At 46.1% G+C, this 20154-nt stretch overlaps 2 protein-coding genes across 4 annotated transcripts in view; one reads left to right on the top strand and one right to left on the bottom strand.

Annotated features, from left to right (window-relative positions):
• Nucleotides 1-10727, bottom strand: part of ATP6V0A4 (ATPase H+ transporting V0 subunit a4) — a 30055-nt gene extending 19328 nt beyond the window's left edge. The window contains exons 1-7 of one of the 3 annotated variants that reach the window (XM_015628850.2): nucleotides 10600-10727; nucleotides 4207-4412; nucleotides 3677-3755; nucleotides 2800-2894; nucleotides 1647-1772; nucleotides 1187-1281; nucleotides 318-444 (exon numbers count right to left, since the gene is read on the bottom strand). In XM_015628850.2, the coding sequence (XP_015484336.1) occupies nucleotides 318-444; nucleotides 1187-1281; nucleotides 1647-1772; nucleotides 2800-2894; nucleotides 3677-3755; nucleotides 4207-4412; nucleotides 10600-10651 (780 nt within the window). In that variant the 5' untranslated portion in view covers nucleotides 10652-10727. Of the gene's footprint in view, nucleotides 1-317; nucleotides 445-1186; nucleotides 1282-1646; nucleotides 1773-2799; nucleotides 2895-3676; nucleotides 3756-4206; nucleotides 4413-4498; nucleotides 5547-6222; nucleotides 6668-10599 lie in introns of those variants that run through there. The other 2 variants (XM_015628852.3, XM_015628851.3) reach the window with 2 other exon arrangements.
• Nucleotides 10728-11953: 1226 nt separating this feature from the next.
• Nucleotides 11954-15802, top strand: TMEM213 (transmembrane protein 213). The gene is made up of 3 exons (XM_015628853.1): nucleotides 11954-12203; nucleotides 14345-14398; nucleotides 14848-15802. Exons 1-3 carry the CDS (start codon nucleotides 12122-12124, stop codon nucleotides 15015-15017), a joined length of 306 nt encoding a protein of 101 aa, XP_015484339.1. The 5' UTR covers nucleotides 11954-12121; the 3' UTR covers nucleotides 15018-15802.
• The last annotated feature ends 4352 nt before the right edge of the window (nucleotides 15803-20154 follow it).

Raw genomic sequence — 20154 nt, 5'->3', positions numbered from 1 at the left:
GGTGGGCACAGCCACAGTCCACTTCCATGGTGGTCCCTGTAATACAGCTGCCCTGTGAGGCCTCCTGGGCCTCTTGACAGGCAGGAAAAGGAAACCACCTCAACAAAAGGTAGCAAAAGGGGAAAGCAAAGTCAAAGAAACATTTCCCATCCTCAAACCGTCTTTCCCCTCTCTCATCACGCCCCTGAGGGTGCCCTCAGACACTGAGCTCTGGAGAAGCAGCCAGCGCTGCAGCACAGCCCAGCTCACCAGTGTTGTGTCTGCAGGTCACAAGCACCCACACAGGGCAGAGGAAATCAAGCCAGGTTGGTACCTACTGTCACAGGGTCCTCCATGGGGGTGTCCATTTCTGTGTATCTCAGGTAGATGTTTCCCCTGCAGGCTCGCCACAGTAAACGCTCAAAGGGGATCATCCTCTCCCTCTTTATTACCCCTGCTGTGAATCTGAGCAGAGTTACAAGATAAATAGATTACAAGCCCATTCTATGCCTTTTAGGACCTGTAGCACACAGGAGCCCTTGTTCTGTAGTTTGTGCTAGCCAGGGCTCTGCTGCTGCTGCAGGCACTCCTAGAAAAACCTTCCCTGCTCAAGCCTGGCTTTTATCTCAATCTACTGGCTTTATCCTATTGTTCTATCTTTAAAGAAAATTTCCTAGATCAGCAGGCGAAGGTGAAGAGACAATTCTGGCTAGAGATGCAAGAATGGAGAGATACCTAAAGTCACACAAATGAGAGTGCCTGAATGGCACAGGCAGGAGGTGGAAATTTTGAAGTGGTGGTTTATCTTTATTCTCCTGTTTTCCTTTTCTGAGAAAGCATCAGACTGCAGCCCAGTGCAATACCATGGCTTTTTCTGTGGTTAGACATCCATCCACAAGGACCAGGCTGGTAGCCAGATGCCTGAGTCCAGAAGTCATGGGTGAGATGTCTTAAGATAACAATTTTCAGTCAATACCTACTGAAGGATCACTGGAATTGGTGGTCTGTAAGTAGAGGTCCATTTGTCCCACTGACCCATAACCTGACCAGAGTTTTGATGATAATTTCTGAGGACATTCACTCTCTTATCTTCATGAAACAGCTGTGCAGAGGAGGCTGGTGAGCACTCTCTGCTAAGAAGCTGAAGGAAGCTGTGCCAGTGGCACAGCAATGCAGCACAGGTGGGAAGGCCATCACCAATACACACCCCAGCTTGGCAGCTGCAGCAGCAGGAGTGCTTCTCAGCTCCAGCAATCCAGATGTGTCTTCACTGAAGAAGTCATCTGGCAGATTGGTTTCTGCCTGGAAAACACGAGTTTTAAAAAGCACTCTTCAGCATTGCCAGTTTGAAAACTATTTTCACATTTTTTCTCTTAATGATTTTTCCCCACAGGTAGCTTTCCACAGAGATTTAGACCGAAGGAAAAACAATAAAAGTAAGCTATATCTTAGCAATGGAAAAACATAAATGGTATTTTCAAAGAGATCTGTGAGCTAAGTTTTTGAGCCCCACTGACTCACAGAGCAATGCAGACTCCAAAGTGACTGAGGTGTTTTTGCAAACCTCATAATGACTAGTGGTAAAGACCTCTAAAAGCAACATATACCAAATGAAAGTGCAAGTATTTTTAAGAACCTTTCACATCTCTGTTGAAAGAGCCTCTTACCTCGAAGAAGTCCTGGGTTTTCTTCAGCAGATGTTTGAGCTCTGTCAACTCAAGGAAGTTCTGCTTCAGTGTTTGCTGGTTCTGGTTGGCTTCCAGCACCTCAGCTTCAAGTTTCTCCAGTACTGTCTGTTTAGGGTCCAAGCACATCCAGAAAAACTCTGAAGCAGATCACTGGCTCTTTCCCAAGCTGATACCAAATCTCGAAAACCAATTTTTATTTTTTTTTTTCCCAAGGGAGAATACAGAAGTGTTCAACAAACACTTAGATAAACACTTTTGTAGGAAGATATTCATCAATGCCAATGCATCATTTTTCCATTGCAAACAATCACTGATGGGTGTGTTGTCCTCTTCTGGCACTGAAGTTCTGATGCCCCTGACCCAAGCACAGGGAAGTAGGTGTGTGTGTGTGGTGTAGTTGTCTCAGCCCGCCTGGGTACCTCTGTGGTTCCTCAAGACATCTCACACCCCAGGCTGACTGGCTGTCAGCTTACTGACTACAAAAGAAATCTACATTGGTTTAGGTTCCTTAGCTATAGGCCAAAAATTAGGTGATGACATGAGACCAGGAACACACCAGGAAACCAAATTGCTTGTGAAGCTGAAGCCCTTGGAAAGCCTGATTTTCCTTTCTGGTCACCTACATACGCAGCATTTTAAAATTACCCTGTCAGTAAACTGCTCTTCCAGCTGGGCTAGAATAAAGCATCCCTTGCACACCCAAAAGTGAGGCCCAAGTATTTGTGTCAGGCCCCAGTATCACAACCCAGCGGGACAAGCAGTCATGGGTTTTTTATGCAGTGAAGTGGGTTCTAACATCAGGTCTCTTGGTAAAACACCGAAACCTTCTTATTCTCTCCCTTAGGATGATGGGGGCATTCTGTGAAAGCAATATTTTTCATTAATATGTGGGAGCAGAGGGATGTTTCACAGGGGATGGTAAAAAGCCTGGGCTCCTTTAGGAACATGCAACAGGAGCAGCCTCAACCCAAGTGCTGAGGCAGCAACTTGGGGAGCACCTCCCTGGGCAGGGAGAGTTGTGCCAGCCTCAGGCACCAGATTCCTCCTTGCAGGGAGGGCTCTACTGAGCACATTACACAGACAGCCTGCTGCACAGCCCTTCTCTTCCCTGGCTCCACTCCAAGTTCTGTACCTCCATATCAATCATTTCCCGAGGTAGGGGAGTCTCTGGGTACTTTTCTCCTTGGACTATCTCAACATTCTCTTCCATCTCATTTTCCAGAAAGCCTGCAAGGAGAGGGCACAGAAGTCTCAGCACAGAATCATCCCTGGTGCATCATCCTGGTCACCAGCTTGTTCCTTAGCCAGGGCCAAGGCATCCCGTGGAGGTGTGACACGATTAAGTGATATACAAGGGCCATCACCCCAGTGCATATACACAGCCACCAAGGAATGAACACCCCCAGCCCCCCTTCTCAGTGGAGATGCTGTTTCTTCTGAAGTCACCGTACCCACTCCCCTGCAGGCACAAGTGGTCCCCTTTATCTGGGGCAATGAGGAAGGCACGCAGAAAGCTCGGGTTCCACTGCTTTCCCACCAGTGCCAAGTTCTGCAGCCATGGCTACAGCAGTAGGGAGAGTGCAGAGCTCCCAGGACACACATCCACAGGACAGTGGGAATCACAAGCTCTGCTGCTTGGGTTTTAAGGATTTATCCCAAGGCTGTCCTTGGCCACAAGAAGTGTGTGCCAAGAGCTGGTGCACTGGTGTAAGAGTCAGGTTATCTGGACCAGCCTCCTGCCCAGCCCCAGATTTATCTTGTGATTTTATAAATGCTAATTAACCTCCTTTCAGTTCAGTTAACCATTTTCAAAACAGGGGCAACAATTTATTGCCCATATGGGGTGAAGTGGTAATTAGCTGACGCATGGAAAACATTTCCAGGGGCTCAGATGAAAACATCACCATTTTGTCACTAATTCTGCTCCCCAGTGTGAGAGCACTTAAAGAAATAAATCCCACACCACCAGTTGGCAGGAAGCCGATTGCATTTGACAAGCGTTTACTTACGCAGGATTCTCTCCAAGGATTCGCACCTTCTCACTTCATTCACAAACTTTCTCTGGAAGCTGTTGACATTCACATTCAGCTAAAAAACAGGAGGGAAAACAAGCCTGGGGCTGAAGGCTGCACAGTGCTGCGCTCATTTTTAGCATCATCAGCGGAGAACGAGTGCCTTTGGTGCAGATGGCAAACACCACTGTGTCTGAGAGGGTCCTGCTGGCAGGACAATGCCTCATGGCCTAGGACCTGGTGGCCTCCCACACAACCTGGCTGTGACAGCAGGAGTCACACAGGGCCTTCATGGAGACACTTCCTGTGTCCTGGCTATGCAAAGGATTGTTCTAAGGCTGTGCAGAGGGCATGCAGAGCACTAGATGGGGACTCAGGGGTGGGTGGGTTTCAGAGCAGCCCCGCTCTCACCGTGGACTTTTTGGCCTCCCTACAGGTGCATCTTTCCCCAAGAGCTTTGAAGGAAGGACAAGCACACCCTGGGGCCCATCTCCAACAGCTCAGCATGCCAGCCAGGCACTACTCACATCTCTGAACTGGACCAGCCCCAGCTCCCCGAGCTCAGCCACGCAGCAGTAGGCAGCTTCCACCTGCAGGAAGAGCTGCCTCAGGCTCATCTCCTCGCTCCGGAAGACAGAGACCATCTCACCCGTTCTTCTCTGGCCTGGAAGGCCCTGGGAGTCTTTGTGGTAGCAGCACCTTCTTCCTTGCCCAGGCAGGAAGGAGCCAAGCTCTGCAGGAACATTGGAGGTCACTGAGTGAAAGTGCTGGAAGATACCCCAGTGCTGCCCATCACGTCCTCCAAAAGGGTTTCTTCACCTTCTAAGGGCCTCCTTGAACCCACATGAGGCTTCATCCCACCAGAGCAGTGATAGATGCTGCAGTATGTGTGTGCCACAGGGAAAGGGGAGAATCACCAGTCTCCTGTGACAAATGAGCAAACATCCTGCCCTGTCCTCTGCTGGACCTAAGCACTTCAGACCACTGCACTCAGGCTCTGTATTTTGCTTTTGGATGCTGTGATTGGAAAGAACTTGATTTGTCTTTGCCTTAAGCACACAGACAAAAAACAAACAAACAAAAAAACCCCAAACAAAACAAACCCAAATAATTTCACCTTGCAATTAAAGTGAAAGAGGCCTGACTGTTTTTTTATCACTTTCATTGATAGTGTGAACATTGCAAACCCATCTGGAGCATGTTACATGGGTGTGGGGAGACAAGCAGACTCTTTTCTTTAAATGAAAACAAATTTTAAGTTTTCAAAAGAATTTTCTCCCCATAATGTATAAGAGACTTTATTTCAAAATGAGATACGTGAAATAACATGCATTGCACAAAATTTCCTGTCATCTCTATGCTTATTATTATTTACTTTGAATAACCTGAATATAGAAATTGTCTTTAGTTTTTCTCGCACAAAATTAACTGATCAGCATGCACAAACACCATAATTATCTTTTTCCAGAGAAAAAATGCAAGTAGATACACTTCTTGCATGCATTTAATTCTGTAGCAGGCCTTTTATAAATAGCAAAACAAAATCCCTTAATCATCTCACTTCTTGTTGACAAGGGTAGCAAGTCAATTGTGTTTAACCCCCTCTGTCTCTATGACCCTTGTCTTTCAGTATTTTTTTATAAATTGTGGCTCCTATGAATTCTCTTTATAACATCCAAAAGATTCATCTTTAATATAAGAGAAGCATTTCACAAGATATTAAAGGCTTGTTTAACAGGAGCATGATAGTCACAGGTCTGTATTTGCTTAACTGTCCTGGGAATTTTCCTTCTCCTATTCTCTGTACCCATTCACTCAAAAATTTAAAATGCTGAAAATACAATATATAATAACTAATAGCTTGTTTAAAGAAAACACCATGTGCCAGCTTAAATGGATCAAGTACGTACATTTTAAATTTGGTTGGACATTTTTCAGCAAACTGTATTTTTCACAGGAAAAAAAGACAAAAAGTTGCAAGAGATTCACTACTCAGGAAAGTAAATCTGCAGTAAGTGAATCAAAAAGTTTAAGAGATAATCAAAGTGTCCAATCCTAATTTCTTTAGACTGAAAAGTATGAAGAAACTATAATCTAAAGCAGTTTGTATTTCTGAACCTGCAGTTCATCAAAAAAGTGCTAAATCCTTAGAAGCAATAGAACAAAAGTCAAAATATTTACAAGTATCTTAATTAAGCTGCTTCAAACCATCCAAAGTCAGGGTAATCTGTCAGGAAAAACTCCAGAAGCTCATTTTCCTATTGCTTTGGAATGACAGAAATACCTATTCCAAGGAAGGCAGAGCTTTCAGCCCTCAGCTATTCCTACAGACGAAGGAGGCTTGTCCAGAAGCACCTGCTGGCCACCAACACTTCTGTCAGCATCACCCCTCACCCCCCCGTCCCTGCTCTCCCTCGCCCCCAGTTTTGGCTTTGGCAGGAAAAGCGAGTTGAGAGATGCCTGCCGCTCCCCATCGGAGCGGGTTAAACCGGGCCGGCTCCGGGCGGGTCCCGGAGGGCTCAGGAGGTGTCACCGGGCTTTACCTGCGAGCACCGCGCTCCTTTCCGCCGCCTCTCCCGGACACCGACCGCGTCCCCCGGCGTCCCTCCCTCCGCGGGTGGCGGGGACAGCAGCGCACGATGGCCCGTGCCACACGGGACACGGGACACACCTTCGCTTTTAAGGTCAGAACTGGTCTGGACCAGCGGAGGGAAAGCCTTTCTGTCCCAGAACAGCCCCCGGGCGGATGGGACCGGAGGCTTTGTGGCTCGGTCACCGCCGCCGTGCCCGGTGTTGTGGCAGCAGGCGGCTTGTTGGGACTGACAACAGAGGGGACAAGCTGGCTGTCACCACCCCCGGGCACCCGAGGCACCGGCCGTGTGCCCAGCGCTGCCCCGCATTTGCGAGCTCCGGATGGAGGCTCAGCCGCCGGGGAGGTGGAAAAAAGTCCTGCTGGGTCCCTCAGCGGATTTTCCTCGCTGAAGGCAGTCTGGGGAGCACAGGGAAACAATGGGAGATTAATGATTTTCCTGGCGCAGGGGCAGAGCGATGGAGCAGGGACAGGGCAGGGAGGGCAGGGGCTCTGCTGAGCAGGGGCAGTGATGACAGGGAACTCGATTCCCACCCCTTGACATGACAAATATTGGGGGAAAAGGGGCTATATAGATTCTCTGCCACTTCAGCCGCTAAAACAAGGGCTCCAGAGAGGAGTTTGGCCCCTCATAAAACCAAAGGCTTATCTCCCGCTGATGAGGCAGGGTTTCACCGTGTAATAAATGGAACTGATTCGTGCTGACTAAATTGCAACTATTTGGAAAGATATTATTAGAAGCAATCAAGAGAATCAGTGTTACAAGGCAGATGTACCCCTTTAGAGACGTTTCATGCTAAAATTGAGGTACAGGATGTGCTTTAGAGATAAGTGATGTCCTGAGAGGAAATCGACCTTGAGATGGGCAAAGTTGGAACAACTTTAGGCAATGGGCCTAAAATTCATTAAATGTAGGATTAATTAGTAGATTTACATAACACAACGCTTAGTATGCACGTGCAAACCTGTGAGGCCATCAGAGGACAGTGAGGATGAGTGTAAGCCTTCATCCAAAGACCACCAAAAGAAGACTGGAGACCCCTTCACAACAAGTGAAGCATGCACCGTAAGGAATAGTGACGTAAAGTCAAAAAATCAGAAATAGGAGGAAACTTACAGGAAACATTAATAAATATGTATGTATGCACACAGTATAAAAGTTTAGTTTGAATTGTTCTGTTTTGTATGTGAGGCAGGGTAGGAAGCCCCCTTTGTACCCTGGTCGGTTTTGCTTGTGTTTTAATTATACTTAATTATTGGCAAATTACATATAAAAATTGTATTTTTTATTAAATTGTATTCTTTTACTAAATTGTATTCTTTTACTGACAGATTTTTAATTAAACTGCTGTTAACTCAAGGGACCTACTTGTCAAAATTCTAATTTCATTTATAACAATCCTGATGAAAAAGGCTGTCTGGGACGCTACTAAATCTAGGACTCAGAAGAAAAATTTCCTCTCAAAAGAAGAACTAATGAAAATGCACGGCTATATGCAAATTGTGAAGTACCCTTAAAGAAATCCTTTCTCAGACCTGTTCTTTTGGAGGTACCCAGTAACCCTGGCCCAAGCCAAAGGGTTTAGTTAGTCCATGGGAGCACTGGCAAAATACAAGCAACAGCAGAGGGTTTCCCAGCCACAGGGGTTTTCAGTTCAAAAGCAACAAAGAGTTCCCCCACTTCACAAGGTCAGCTTAGTGAGAAGGGTCCTGCTGCTTGCTCAAGTCCGGCTGTCTCTAGCTAGGTGACCCAAAAAGGAGATATTAAAAATTAGAAGGTAATTTTAACAGGTGGTCCCAGCAAACCACCCAGATGAACTGGCTGTGGGGCTTCCTGGGCTCCCACCCGCTTTGGCTGCACTGTGCTTCTCCTGGACCAGCCACAGTCAGCTCTGCTTTCTCTGTCAGAGCCACCAAAGCGAGGGATTAAAGGCTGATGAAAGTCAGCACCCTCTTCTGGAAAACTGGAAATTTCCTTGATAAGGCAGATGTGAAGTCACTGCCACTGACCACATGAATGCCATACAGGGCTGTGGAGAAGCTGGTGCGGCAAAGGAAGGACTTTGCCTTCCAGCCCATGCAGTGATACTAAACAACAGCAGTCATCATTCAGCTCCAAGCTGGTGCATATTGCCAAAACAAAATGAAGCAGCCTCTCAGGCTACTCCCCTCACCTCTGAACCACAGCACATTCTTCCCCCTGTGTGCATTTAGTGACACCAGGCTTTGCTTCCTCTTTGCTCCTTCGCTGCTCTTACTCAGCCCCCCAGTTACTCTCAGCTACTCCCCTAAAAGCTTTTGGGACTGGGGGAGCGAAAAGGGCCCCCAAGCCACACTTCATCACCGAAGCAAGCTGCACTAAGCTGGCTGCTCCATCCTGTTAAGCCAGGGAGTGAGCCAAGGAGTGAGGAGGGCAGCTGACTCTGCTGCCCTCCCCCCACCCTTCTGGGGTGAGAAGCAGAGAGGAGAGAAGAAGAAAGCATATCCTAATTCCATGCCTTCTGGCATGCGGAAGTAAGAATATTATTTTATAATAATCCTATTAACGCAAGATGAGCTGATGATGGTTGGCCATGAGGCAGCAATTGGAGAAGCCCCGTCAGTGGGCTCTTTGTTGGTGCAGGCAGCTCTGCGTGGGCGAGCTGAAGGCAGCCTTTCTCCCAGCCCTTCACTGCCTGCCTGGTCTCCAGCCCTCTCTCTGGGGTCTCCAGATGAACAGCCTGGGGTCACAAGCAGGGCCACAGGCTCAACATTTGTCTAATACCAACCCCAGCCTGGACTGGAAAACACAAAGGGCAGGGTTGTGCAGTTTTCCAAAGTGCTAGACTTGCTTTCCTCTGTGTGACAGAAAGCACATCCCCTCTCCCCTTCTTTCATTAAAAAGTAAAACCTTAGTGGTTTTGACTTTTTTTTTTTCTCTGAGTTTTAACAATCAACCCCCTTGTTCACAAGTAGCTTTATCTTAGCTTTTTTTCACATCAATGAAGACAGCAAAGAAATTTGCCCCCTCCCTGATGGGCACATTATTGGCAGCAAGCTTAAGATTTTGAGCTTTTTTTGCAGCAGCAATCAGATTTCATTTGGAATTAAAAATATAAATCAGTTGCCTATGTAGACAGAATATATATATGTATACATACACAAAGTGAGTGTGTGTCTGTGTGTGTGATAATGGTAATAACTTTCTGAGAGCCACACCTGGTGATGAGTCAAGAGCAATACACTTTGGTCACCAGGCAATTTTAGCTATGAAGCTCTCTGTGGCACAAAATCTACTGAACAGTAAATATTGCCTCCTTCATAACCATCAGGGAAAGCTGCCCAGCAGCTCTAGACACTGTGGAAGAATCTCCAAGAGGAGAGCTGGGAAAGTACCTAATTTTAGAGTAAACAGTCTTGTCTTGAGAGCTGCATATGAAAACGGGAGCCCAAGGAAAAGAATCACCATCTCTGCAGGGCATGCGGTTGTGCCTTGTGCCAGGGCACCCTCGTGGAGGGAGCTGAAATTCGGGGAAGGCTCTGGAGCAGTTATCACTCTTTGGGCAGCCACAGCACTGAAATACAAACGTGTTCCAAAGAAGAAATGAAACAAATCCAAATCTGCGTCAGGAAATGATTTTGCAGGGCTCCCATTGCGTCTGAACTTATCAAGCAAAGCCTTCATTTCCAACCTGATCCAAAAATCACTGAAGCCAAGCGCAGCCTGTTCGCTGCTTCAGGAGACTTTGGAGCAGCCCTCTCTGAACTGCTGAGGGAACACGTTTTGGAAAGGAAAAGAAACACATTATGTTAATTGTGCAAATACATTTTCAGCGTCCCTTACAAATGGGGACATTTGCCTACAAGCCAACAAAGAGTGTTTAGTTAATAGTTAAAATTCAAGAGATTTCATTAAAAATTGAATCATTCATGCAATAGCAGAGCAATTTTGTATTTCTGTTCCCCCTTAAGCATTTTGTGCTGCACAGAACACTTCTGAATTCATTTACTTTTACAAAATTAATTGCCAGGTCAATTTTCAGTGGGAATAGAAGGTGAGAAATTCAGAAGGGAAAGGTGAATCTGGCAGACAGCAGAAGGCCTTTCCCACTCAAAGAGTTGAGCTTTAGTTTTGACGCAACAGGTAGCTCAGAAAAGTACACAAATTAAAGACAACCTCCACAAAAGGACAGAGACTCTGAAATGAGCCAGAGGTGGTGATTATGCCAGAGGTGAATTTCAAGAAGCTCTGAGCATTTTGCAGCATTTCTCCTGCCGTGACTACCGAGGCCAAGAGCGGTGGCTGCTGAGGTCACCTCCCTGGCCCGGCTGCCAGCGCAGCACACCTCACCTCGTGTCACACCTCGGGTGTCAGCTGAAGGACAGGAGGACGGGCTGTGCATCCCAGCAGCAGCAGGAGGTGGCTGTCACAGACCAGCCAGCACTGGTGGCGTGTTGACATGAAAGCAGGGAGACAGGGTGGGTAAACACGCCCGTCTCAGCTGACCTGCCTCCACCTGCGGCTCAGCGTGCCCTCTGGCTGCCTTGTCCCGATGCTTCGTGGAAATATTCACAGCTGGCTGGAAGCAGAGCATTTTTGGTGGCCAGGACAAGTGGGTTCACCCCACAGAAACACTGGGCAGGGCTAAGCCTACGTGGGTTTCTCTGTGAAAGTTTTTCTTAAACGAAGGGAGGCCCAATCAACCTCATAGGTTTGCAGAGCTATACCCTGGTGTGTGCCATTCATGTGGGAAGCCTGTTATGTCCTTCCCTGTGGGTTTCAACTGTGTGGAAGGGAAAAGAGAGAAAATAGCTAAATGCTTTCCATCCTACAAGGATGCTGCCCCACATGCCTTGTCTTGTCCTCCCCTAAGATGTCTGCAAATCCACAGCAGACAGGTCTCTTCTAAGATGAGCACCCAAAGCCACCAGTGACCACTGCAGAAGTGCACCAGCAACCTGCTCCCTGCAGTGCTCACCTCTCCCAGTGCCTTCTTGCCTGATTTAATGCCTGATGCTTTCTCTAACAAGGACATCATCACATCAAAGACAGCAGCAAGCAGCCAACAGCCTGGGGAAGAACAGCAATGTGTGCTGCTCATCAGACCAGGATAATACCACATGCACTTCAACAATGTGGCTTTTCCAGCCAGGATTGCAGAAAAACTCCTGCTCTCCAGTGAGCATCATTTTTCTATCAACCCTCCTGGTCTACAGAGTTATGCTTGCAGAAATGCTGAGCTTCTGGCTCTGCACATCTCAAGTGGGAGGTGCAACAACCACCAGAGACAAAAGAACAGCTTTTCCAGAATCACTTTTGTTGGTGCAGGCAGGGAGAGAGCTATGCTCACAGGGAAAGAACAGCAGCAGACCTAAGGCTGCTGTTTTTTCGGAGTCCACACAGCTATTCCAAAAACCATCACTGCCGAAGTCAAGCCAGTGAACATGCAAAAAAAAATAGCTAAACTGGGAGACAAAGTCTCTGCTCCAATCCTCTACTTTCCAGCTCTATTAAACCCTCTTCATAAGACCAAAAAGAGACTCAAAAGACAGAAGCTGTCTGGGACCCTGTTGGGAAGGGCTGGCTCTGGAGGCCTTTCCTCCTTCCAGCTGCAGCATATCCTGGGGAGAAACCTTCAGGAGCCACCTCCTGGTATCCACCTCCCACTGAAGCTGTTTTGGTCAGAGCCTTTCTCTTTCCTCACCTGGTTGTTGCAGGAAAGTTCAAGGTGTCCTGGCAGCAGGAAGCTCCCTTGCTCCACCCTCTGCCCAGCACAGTTCTCCCTGAGCTCACCGAGGACTTGCTGCCCCAGACCTTCCAGCGACAGCGACCTGCTGTGTGTGGACACCCGGGTGGGAGCGGGACCCCCGGCATGAAGCACCTCTCCTGCGAGCCCTGGGCAGCCCTCGCTGTGCTCCTCCTCACCGCTGCCCTCTGGGATTCCTGCTCAGCAGGTACTTCTCTTCTCTTATGCTCCAGTTTTGATACCCTGCCCTTTCCCCCCCCACTCCTCTCAATACCTACGAGTATTGCCCACCGACAGCAATTTGTTCTTTAGAAATGAAGGGGCAATCCTTGCTTCACCTAAAAAGTATAAAGAGCTGAAATTAATGAATGCTAATGAGAACTACCAGACATGACTGATCACAGCATCACTGTAAAGGGATGTTCTTTTGCCAGCTATTTGCAGAAAATATTATTTGTAAATGTGACTGAGTTGCAGGTTGCTCCACTGAACAGCAAGGAGACAGGGAACACTTGGCCTTCTGCTTGCTGAGGCAAAGGACCACCTGCAATACCACCCATTAAGATCACTGTAGCCTGATTTAGCTTTCATTACAAGCTTTTTGCAGAAAACGTGGCTTTGGTACCACCTTAATTGCAGAAGTTGCCTGAAACCAAAATGTAAATGAGACCTGTGAGCTGCTCCTTTCCCACCACCAGGCTACTGCCTGCATTTGTGTATCAGCACCAGATGAGACCTGCCAGCTGTTTAAAGATGGGCTGGCTTTGACAGCCTGTTCTTTGGGCTGTGGGATCTATAAACACAAACCAGCACTCGGCATTCTGCAGTACTTCCTTCCACAGGTCACACACAGCTTTTAATGATTCCTCCCAGTGCTTCCGGGAGCTATTTATTAACTGAAAAAGCAAGCTGTGGGCTTGGCCAAGGTCATTCTGCAAATCCTACGGGAGTCAGACAGAAGAGTGGGGAATACTCAGACCCTTCCCTGAAGCAGGTTTCCCAGGGGCCCATTCTGAGCACGGCAGATGCCACAGGCAAAGCTCTGGTGTTGCTGATGGTGGGTCAGCTCAACACAGAGCTAGGCAGCAGCAGGTGACCCCCAGGGGAACATGTCCCACAGGACAACTTCAGTTTACTTGCTGTTACTTGGAAAACATCAAACTCAAAGCAAATCTTTGGTCAAACGTCTCATTCTGTTTTGTTTTCCTCAGCTGAAACTAATCCTGAGCTATTATTTTACAGTCTTTGGTGAAATCAAGCTGGAGCTGATTTTCTCTATTAGATTTCAAATTACCAGCTCAGAGTGATGGCTTGACTGGAAATAATTCTCCCATAGCTTCTGCCTGGTCTGTGGACCAGCAGCACATTAGAGCTTCTCCTCAGGAAATTTTTCATCTCTCTGTGCAGGGGATACTCTACCCAGCTGAAATTACACTGTGCTGCAGTAATCCCTCCCTTCTGCAGCAGGGGACAGACAGGTGCTGGTGCCCAGGGAGCAGTGCAGCTTGTGCTTTTACCCCTGCAGGCATCCTGCAGCTGTCCTGGTTTGAGGGAGCACGCTGAGGCTGAGGGGCAAGGCAGCATCAGGAGAAATAAGGAGGGTTTGGCCTGTGACACCAAGTGCAGATTGGAGAGCTGAACACGAGCCACGGAGTTGTGTCAGTGTGTGTGTGTGTGTGTGCTGATTGTGTGTAGGAAGCAGGAAAAAGGCAAAACCTTCATCAGAGCTCCAGACCTCTCCCTCATGACTTACTTCTGCATGTTGTATTTTCCAGCCTGAGCTGGTTACCATGTTGGTGTGAACTGGAGTCCAGCCAGAGCAGTTTCAGATGCTCTGACCTGCAGCAAAGCCAAAGCTCTTCACTGGGGCCTTGGTGGACCTGCTGAGGCTCCACAAAGGTGGGCTCAGCCCTCAGCTCCGCCAGACTCCTGCACACCCTGGGATTTTTCCAATTGCAAAAGGAGGCAGAGGAACAGCCTGCTGGCCATGGATCTCTCCATGCCACTGCACGTGTCTCCCACTTGCGTGCTTGCATGTTCTTGCCCCTGCAGTCTGGGAAAGGACAGTGGTTAACCTGAGCTCCAAGAGAATGGCTCAGCAAGGCAGCGGTGCACTGTCCTGCTCCTGAGGGATGCTGCTAGAGCGAGTCTCTGGAGCTCTGGTGTTAAAAGTGGTGGGAGAAAGAAGCATATCCTAATGCAGCAATCTTTAAGGGCAGGAACTTGCTTCAAGCTGTTTCCATCCCACAGACCTCTACAAGGCAAATGACTTTCAGATTTTCCTGCTTGATGCCAAACATCGTTTTTCTAATCCAACTTACCTTTTCTCCTGTGCTTTCCTTCTGGCAGCAGCTGAAGACATCTCCAATGCTTCAACAACTGAGTATGAACCACCATGTCTTAGTAAGTCTTCATAAATCATTACTACCTGTTAAAGTTAGGTGATGAGTCTGCACAGTGACTGAGATGCTGTCCTGGAAAGGGATTTATCTCAAGTTTTCCATCGTGGGTCAGCCTCTGGGATGCTTTTCTAAGACTCCTCCACTGTCATGGTATGATATCTTAGGTACCCTGAGCCAGACACATGGCTTTGAACAGATTAATTGATAGCTAATTTGTGTCTAAAGCTCCCTGCCAGACTGCCTGCCTGTAGGCATTAGAGAGGTTCCCAAGAGCGCCTCTTTCCCCTGCCCTACCAGGTCCTTCCCAAACAGCCAGCCCCAAACAACCTGAGATCCCACCACTACTCCAGAGTCATCCACCAGGTTAGGAGCCAGGTTTAGGGGAAAGGCAGAGGGAGAGGGCAGAAGTAATTTGCCTTACTAGAGCTCACTTCATTTCTCCTCCACCAGACGTGAACTTCTGCAGGCAAGCGGCCACGTGCTGCCCTTCGGGCATGGATGACTACGGGTGGATCGCAGCGGCTGTTGGCTGGAGCCTCTGGTTTCTGACCCTCATCCTGCTCTGCATGGACAAGATCATCAAACTCCGGCCTGATGAACCCAAATACTTGGTGGCCTGAAGCAGAGCGAGCCAGCAAACAGCAGCGCTGGGGAGCAGTGAGGCGCAGGCAGACTGACAAAACACTTCTAACGCTTGCTAAGAAACAAAAAAGAATGGGAAAACACCTTCAGCCAGAAAGGGCCAGATCTAAGCAGGGCAGCTGCAGAGGCTTCACCCTCTCTTGCAGGCTGGAGCTGCCAGCCAAGGTGTGGAGCAGGCAAGCCCCTGCAAGCCACCACATATGTGTCCCAAAGAAAAAAACCCCGCTTTTCCCTGAGCCCTCTCATGCTTGCTGTGAGCAGCAGGAGCAGAGGCTGAGGGCCACTTACCAGCCTATAGCACTTTGCCTCCATACAACCTGGTGCATGACCTTTGGGTTTGACACAAAGTGGGCAAATAAAGCTATTTTCTGGAGCATCAGCATTACCAGAGCCATTAGTAAGCTATAGGCCATCAAGTACATCAGTAAGTGGAAGTAATTAATTGACTTTATCGAGTCCTTCTCACTCACTAACCTGCGATATTTAAAAGTCTATTAACAGATACATGGGAAGAGTTTCTTACGGAAACTTAGGGATTATTTGGGCTGGTTTGAAAGTAAAAAGTAATTTTTCCAGAGCTGTTTAGATGTGAAATGTGTTGCAGGAATTGAATATTGGTTTTATTTATTCATCTTCCACCTGCCTGAGAAACTGAGCCAAGCTGAAGTGTGGTAAGCAGTTTTAAACCAGCATATCCAGTTCATGCACAAAACTGTTCCTATTTATATGAGATGATAATAAACACTTACTGATTGAAAGACTCTCACTGACTGGTTTATATGGATACAACTTATATTGGCAAGGAATTACTCAACCCAAATTGCTAGAAAAAGGATTCTAGGAAGACATACTCATGCAGGAGGGTTTGCCTCACTGCAGTCAAACTCTGATTTGGTGCAGTTGCACCAGCTTTATTTCTTTCTTCTATAAAAAAAATAAATCAGAATTAAACTATGTGGACAAACACAAGGTTAGCAAACCTGCTAGAGATCAACTGAAATGAAACACTGAAGGTTACTTTTAAATTTAAAAAGCACCATTGGAGATCTTTATCTAGATCTAGCTAGAAATAATTATACTTTCCCATCAGCTCAAAAGTATGTAACTTCAGGAGCGAGAAAAGACAGAAATCAGTTTAAGACCCTTCTAATTGATTCTGGCACAATTAACACTTTGATCAGGACAATTTGGCCACTTCAAAGTGATGGGCAGTTGTCTCTGATCAGCTATAAAGAGGAACAGGGATGAGTTAGACACTGAGGAAAGAAAATGAAAGGAAGTCATTTGATGGAGTCCTTCCCTATCACTGCTATCACTTAAGAAGTCTTTCAAGTGAAATTTTGAGCAGATGCTCATGTCAGGAAAGTGAGTTTTTAAAGGGAAGGGCTTAATTCTCAACTTTTCAATGTACAGAAATTAAAACAAAAGTAATTTTCACGCAACAAATCTCAGTGTTGGAAACACTCAACTTCTTTCCACAAAAACTCTGACAACCAAGCAAAACAATAAAGTCCCTCTCATTTTGTACAAACTTACAAAATGAAGGGCTTGCAATATGAAACAAAGGACTCTCAATCAACACCAAAATGTGAAGAGCAGTGAGTTGACTGTTAAACCACTGCAATCACTCCTATACTACAAATCTTCTACCTACATTCTTAATTTTTCCGTTATATTAGTTCTAATAACAGAAAATGTTCATTGGTCTGAAAGCAATGTAAAAGATAATGTGAAAAAAATCTCCACTTACTGCCTTCATGTCTACCTTCTGCAGATCTCTTCCTACAGCTCTCCAGACTTATGGGCATTTTTCTCTGGGCTGGGAACACAGAAGTGCCTGCTAGATATGGCACTGCCCTTCATCTTTGAGGGCATATGTTTCATAACTTTTTCATGTCTTTGGGTTTTCAGCAGATGATGCAAGTTCTGGATGTCCTACAAGAGCAACAGCCATAAAGAGCTTCCTCACAACTGAGCAACTGTGGGGCTTCCTAAAGTCTGCCTGTAGAAGCACAGCTTGTTCATCCTTCATATTCTCCAGAACAGTGCAGCTACCTTCAAGGATTGTAGTAGACTTAAACCTCAGGTTTTGCTACTTCCAGTTTCCTTTAAGAATTCCCACCTCAACAAAACAGGGGAGAAAAGGGAAAAAAACCCTATTTTGTCATACAATGTAGCGCCCTGAAGGATTCTGTGTGCCTGTGTTCAAAGGTGATACCCAAGTCTCCACAAAATCAAGTATAAAAATGGAGTACCTTACAGACAATTTCTACTGTGAAAAGCATCCTCTTTCTAAATCAGTGACCTGTAAACCTCTGATCTAGTATGACAGAGCTGTTTCTTCCTGCATCACCTACTCTGACATCTGACATTGTCAGGTTTGATCTACAGCTGCTTCTTTTCAAGTCATTTGATGGAGTCATGTAGAAAAACTTAGTCCTGCAACGAATCTCATGAAGCTCCCAGTTGTGTCTGGGCTCCCGAAACAAGGTGGCAGCGCTCCACAGGCTCCAAGGCTATCAATGTAAAACATCTTATCTGCTTCTACATAATACAAACCCCAAATTAATATTTTCAAGGGCCTCTTCCAGGTGCACACTAAGTGCTGTACTGATTCTGTGTGCAATCACCAGTACAATGCAAAACAACCCACTCTGCAAAAGGAGGAGAAAAGCCCCAATGGTGTTGTCAGTGTTCCACGGGTTTGCCCAGTTCCACAAAGCACTGAATTAAAAATTTGCATCTGAAAGACTTGAGAAATTGATATAGAGGCAGAAATCAGTAGGCAGAAATGGATTATAGATACCTGATTTCTAAATTGTAAAGATTATCTGTAGTGTGCTGTTATGTTTCCTGGAATAATTTTAGCCAAGAAACACACAGGAGCACAGGTTGTGGGTTATAACCCCTCATTTAAGAGCAACCGAGTCACAGTTGAAGAATATGGTCTGGTTTTGATGCACAAATTAAACACAGAAATGCACAAATTAAACATACATGACTGAATAGTACAATGCCTTATGAAAGTGGTCTGTGAGCAGAATTGCAGACTGATGTTCTCATTCATCGTGTACTATTTAATATTGTTTCACGCTCTTAATATCACTCACAATTTATTACCACTAATTGTAAATCCCAACTTGTGCATTGCTGTCCAACAACCCCTGCTGACTTCAAGGGAGCTACACAAACATCCAGCACGTGCCTTGTTTTGTTCTTTGGGGTTTTTTCCACTGTAATTCAGGAAGCCTGTCATTTTTGTTCCCACAGGAAACCTTGGAGGCAAAGCATAACCACTGATTTATCAGCATGCATAAATCATTTTTGTGTTAAACCTAGGTGCCCCATCAGACTGGTATAAACAACCTCATGGCACTGAGCTGGTGTAGGCAGCACATCTCCAGACATGTCAAAAGTAAGGTGATAGCTCCAAATGATGGTGGAAATGTTAATGCTCCAGTCATTCATATTGTCTGTCCAGGACCAGGAAGTTCCTCACTGGAATGAGATGAAGAAAATAAAATTAAAAAAAAAATTAGATTCCAGCTCTTATGATTTAGTATAAAGAAAACCAAGAAAGTTGTTGAAATCTGGATGGCTGGGTAAAGAAAAAAAAAAAGTGTGAACAAAATTTGCAAGTTTGAAACTCAGCATTGTTGACCACATCAGCAGAGCTCTTCCTATTTTCTGCACTAAGTTTCTGAATCTGAGGAGTGAAAATACATAGTGCCAGGGAAGGGAAGGGAGCTGCAGATGGCACCTGGGAAAGCTGCTGGTCTGCAAGTGTTTCACACAAACACAGCACTGGGGACGTGTAACTGAGCAGCACTTTTAATAACAAAGGAGAAAAACAGCAGCAGCAGCAGCACAGCATTGCAGGGTAACTGCTTTAATTTGCCTGGAGATAATATCAATCACATCCAACTACTGATTTTTTTAAAAAAAATTCTTAATTTGAGATTAAATGGATTGGTACTCGATGCATGACTCTTCATCTTTTCAGATACCACTGCTCTGGTAATGACTCACATTACTCACTGCCTTGATCCTTGGGGTTTTAGTGAATGAGCTACATATTAAGCAATTGCACTTCACAATGATTACACTTTGCCAAATCACCAGAGGAATGAAAACTGGCAAGCATCTGGGCTCCCTCTTCACGTGAAACACACAGACAAGACAGAGGTTAAATTCATAAGAAAAGGTGTTCTGTACTGGGACTCTGTAGGAATTTTGATAAAGTCATTACAAAAACTAGGATTTCAAAAACTTATTGTCATTAATTACTGCCAAGGAATGGAATATAGGCATTCTTGGCAACCACCCACCCTCTCTCTCTTATCCTTACTCTCCAGATTCTGCTTATTTTGTGGCATCTGTGGTACCAGTGTCTGTTGTGGAATTCAAAGCTCACTGCAGGTTTCTCTCCCAGAATCAAACATGTTCAACAAGCTAATTTCCAACTCCTTGTCTGCAATAACCATCCAGAAATAAACCATGACATAAAAAATTCAGTATTGTCTCCCAAGTCTGAAAACTGCTTGGAATTAAAAACAGCCCTAAGAGACTTGTGACTTTTCCTATCTAATGTGACAGTATGACCTTGACAGCATGACTTCTGGAGCAAAAATTAAGTACTTTTTCAGGTTTTCCACAGCTCTGTCTGCCTTGTCTAAATGGGGGAAGAGAGACACCTGCAAAGCCTCACCTCTGCTAGACTTTGTGCCATGGCACTTCAACACATTGTGTATATAATCAGATCAGTTCAAATCAACATACTGTGCACATAATCAGTTCAAAAAGATGCAAGTTCTAATGTACAGACCCTCTGGACTCAAATGCATGAAGAAACCACCTTACTTTAGCTGAGCAATACCAACATCCTGTCACAATGTTAGGTAAGAGAGGTTAGCTCCTCCCTTAAGAAGACTCAATAATGCTCACTGGCACTATTGATGGCTCTTTCAGCTGCAGGAAAGGGCACTCTGCTCTCTGGGTGAGCAAGATTATTGTAGGCAATGTTGTATCAGTGATGCTGTCTGCTGGAAGTGACAAAACACTTCTCCCACCCTCACTGCAGTTCTGCTCTGCAAAAGCAAGAACGCTGTTTCCAGC

Source organism: Parus major, chromosome 1A (assembly GCF_001522545.3).
Source record: "Parus major isolate Abel chromosome 1A, Parus_major1.1, whole genome shotgun sequence".
Classification (NCBI taxonomy): Eukaryota; Metazoa; Chordata; class Aves; order Passeriformes; family Paridae; genus Parus; species Parus major.
The sequence above is the reverse complement of the archived record's forward strand: the minus strand, read 5'-3'. Positions and strand labels throughout refer to the sequence as shown.

Excerpts from the sequence above, each read along its gene's own strand:
- TMEM213 (XM_015628853.1), top strand. The coding sequence starts at position 12,122 with ATGAAGCACCTCTCCTGCGAGCCCTGGGCAGCCCTCGCTGTGCTCCTC. Across the intron at positions 12,204-14,344 it reads CTGGGATTCCTGCTCAGCAG|CAGCTGAAGACATCTCCAAT; the intron begins GTACTTCTCTTC and ends TCCTTCTGGCAG. Across the intron at positions 14,399-14,847 it reads GTATGAACCACCATGTCTTA|ACGTGAACTTCTGCAGGCAA; the intron begins GTAAGTCTTCAT and ends CTCCTCCACCAG.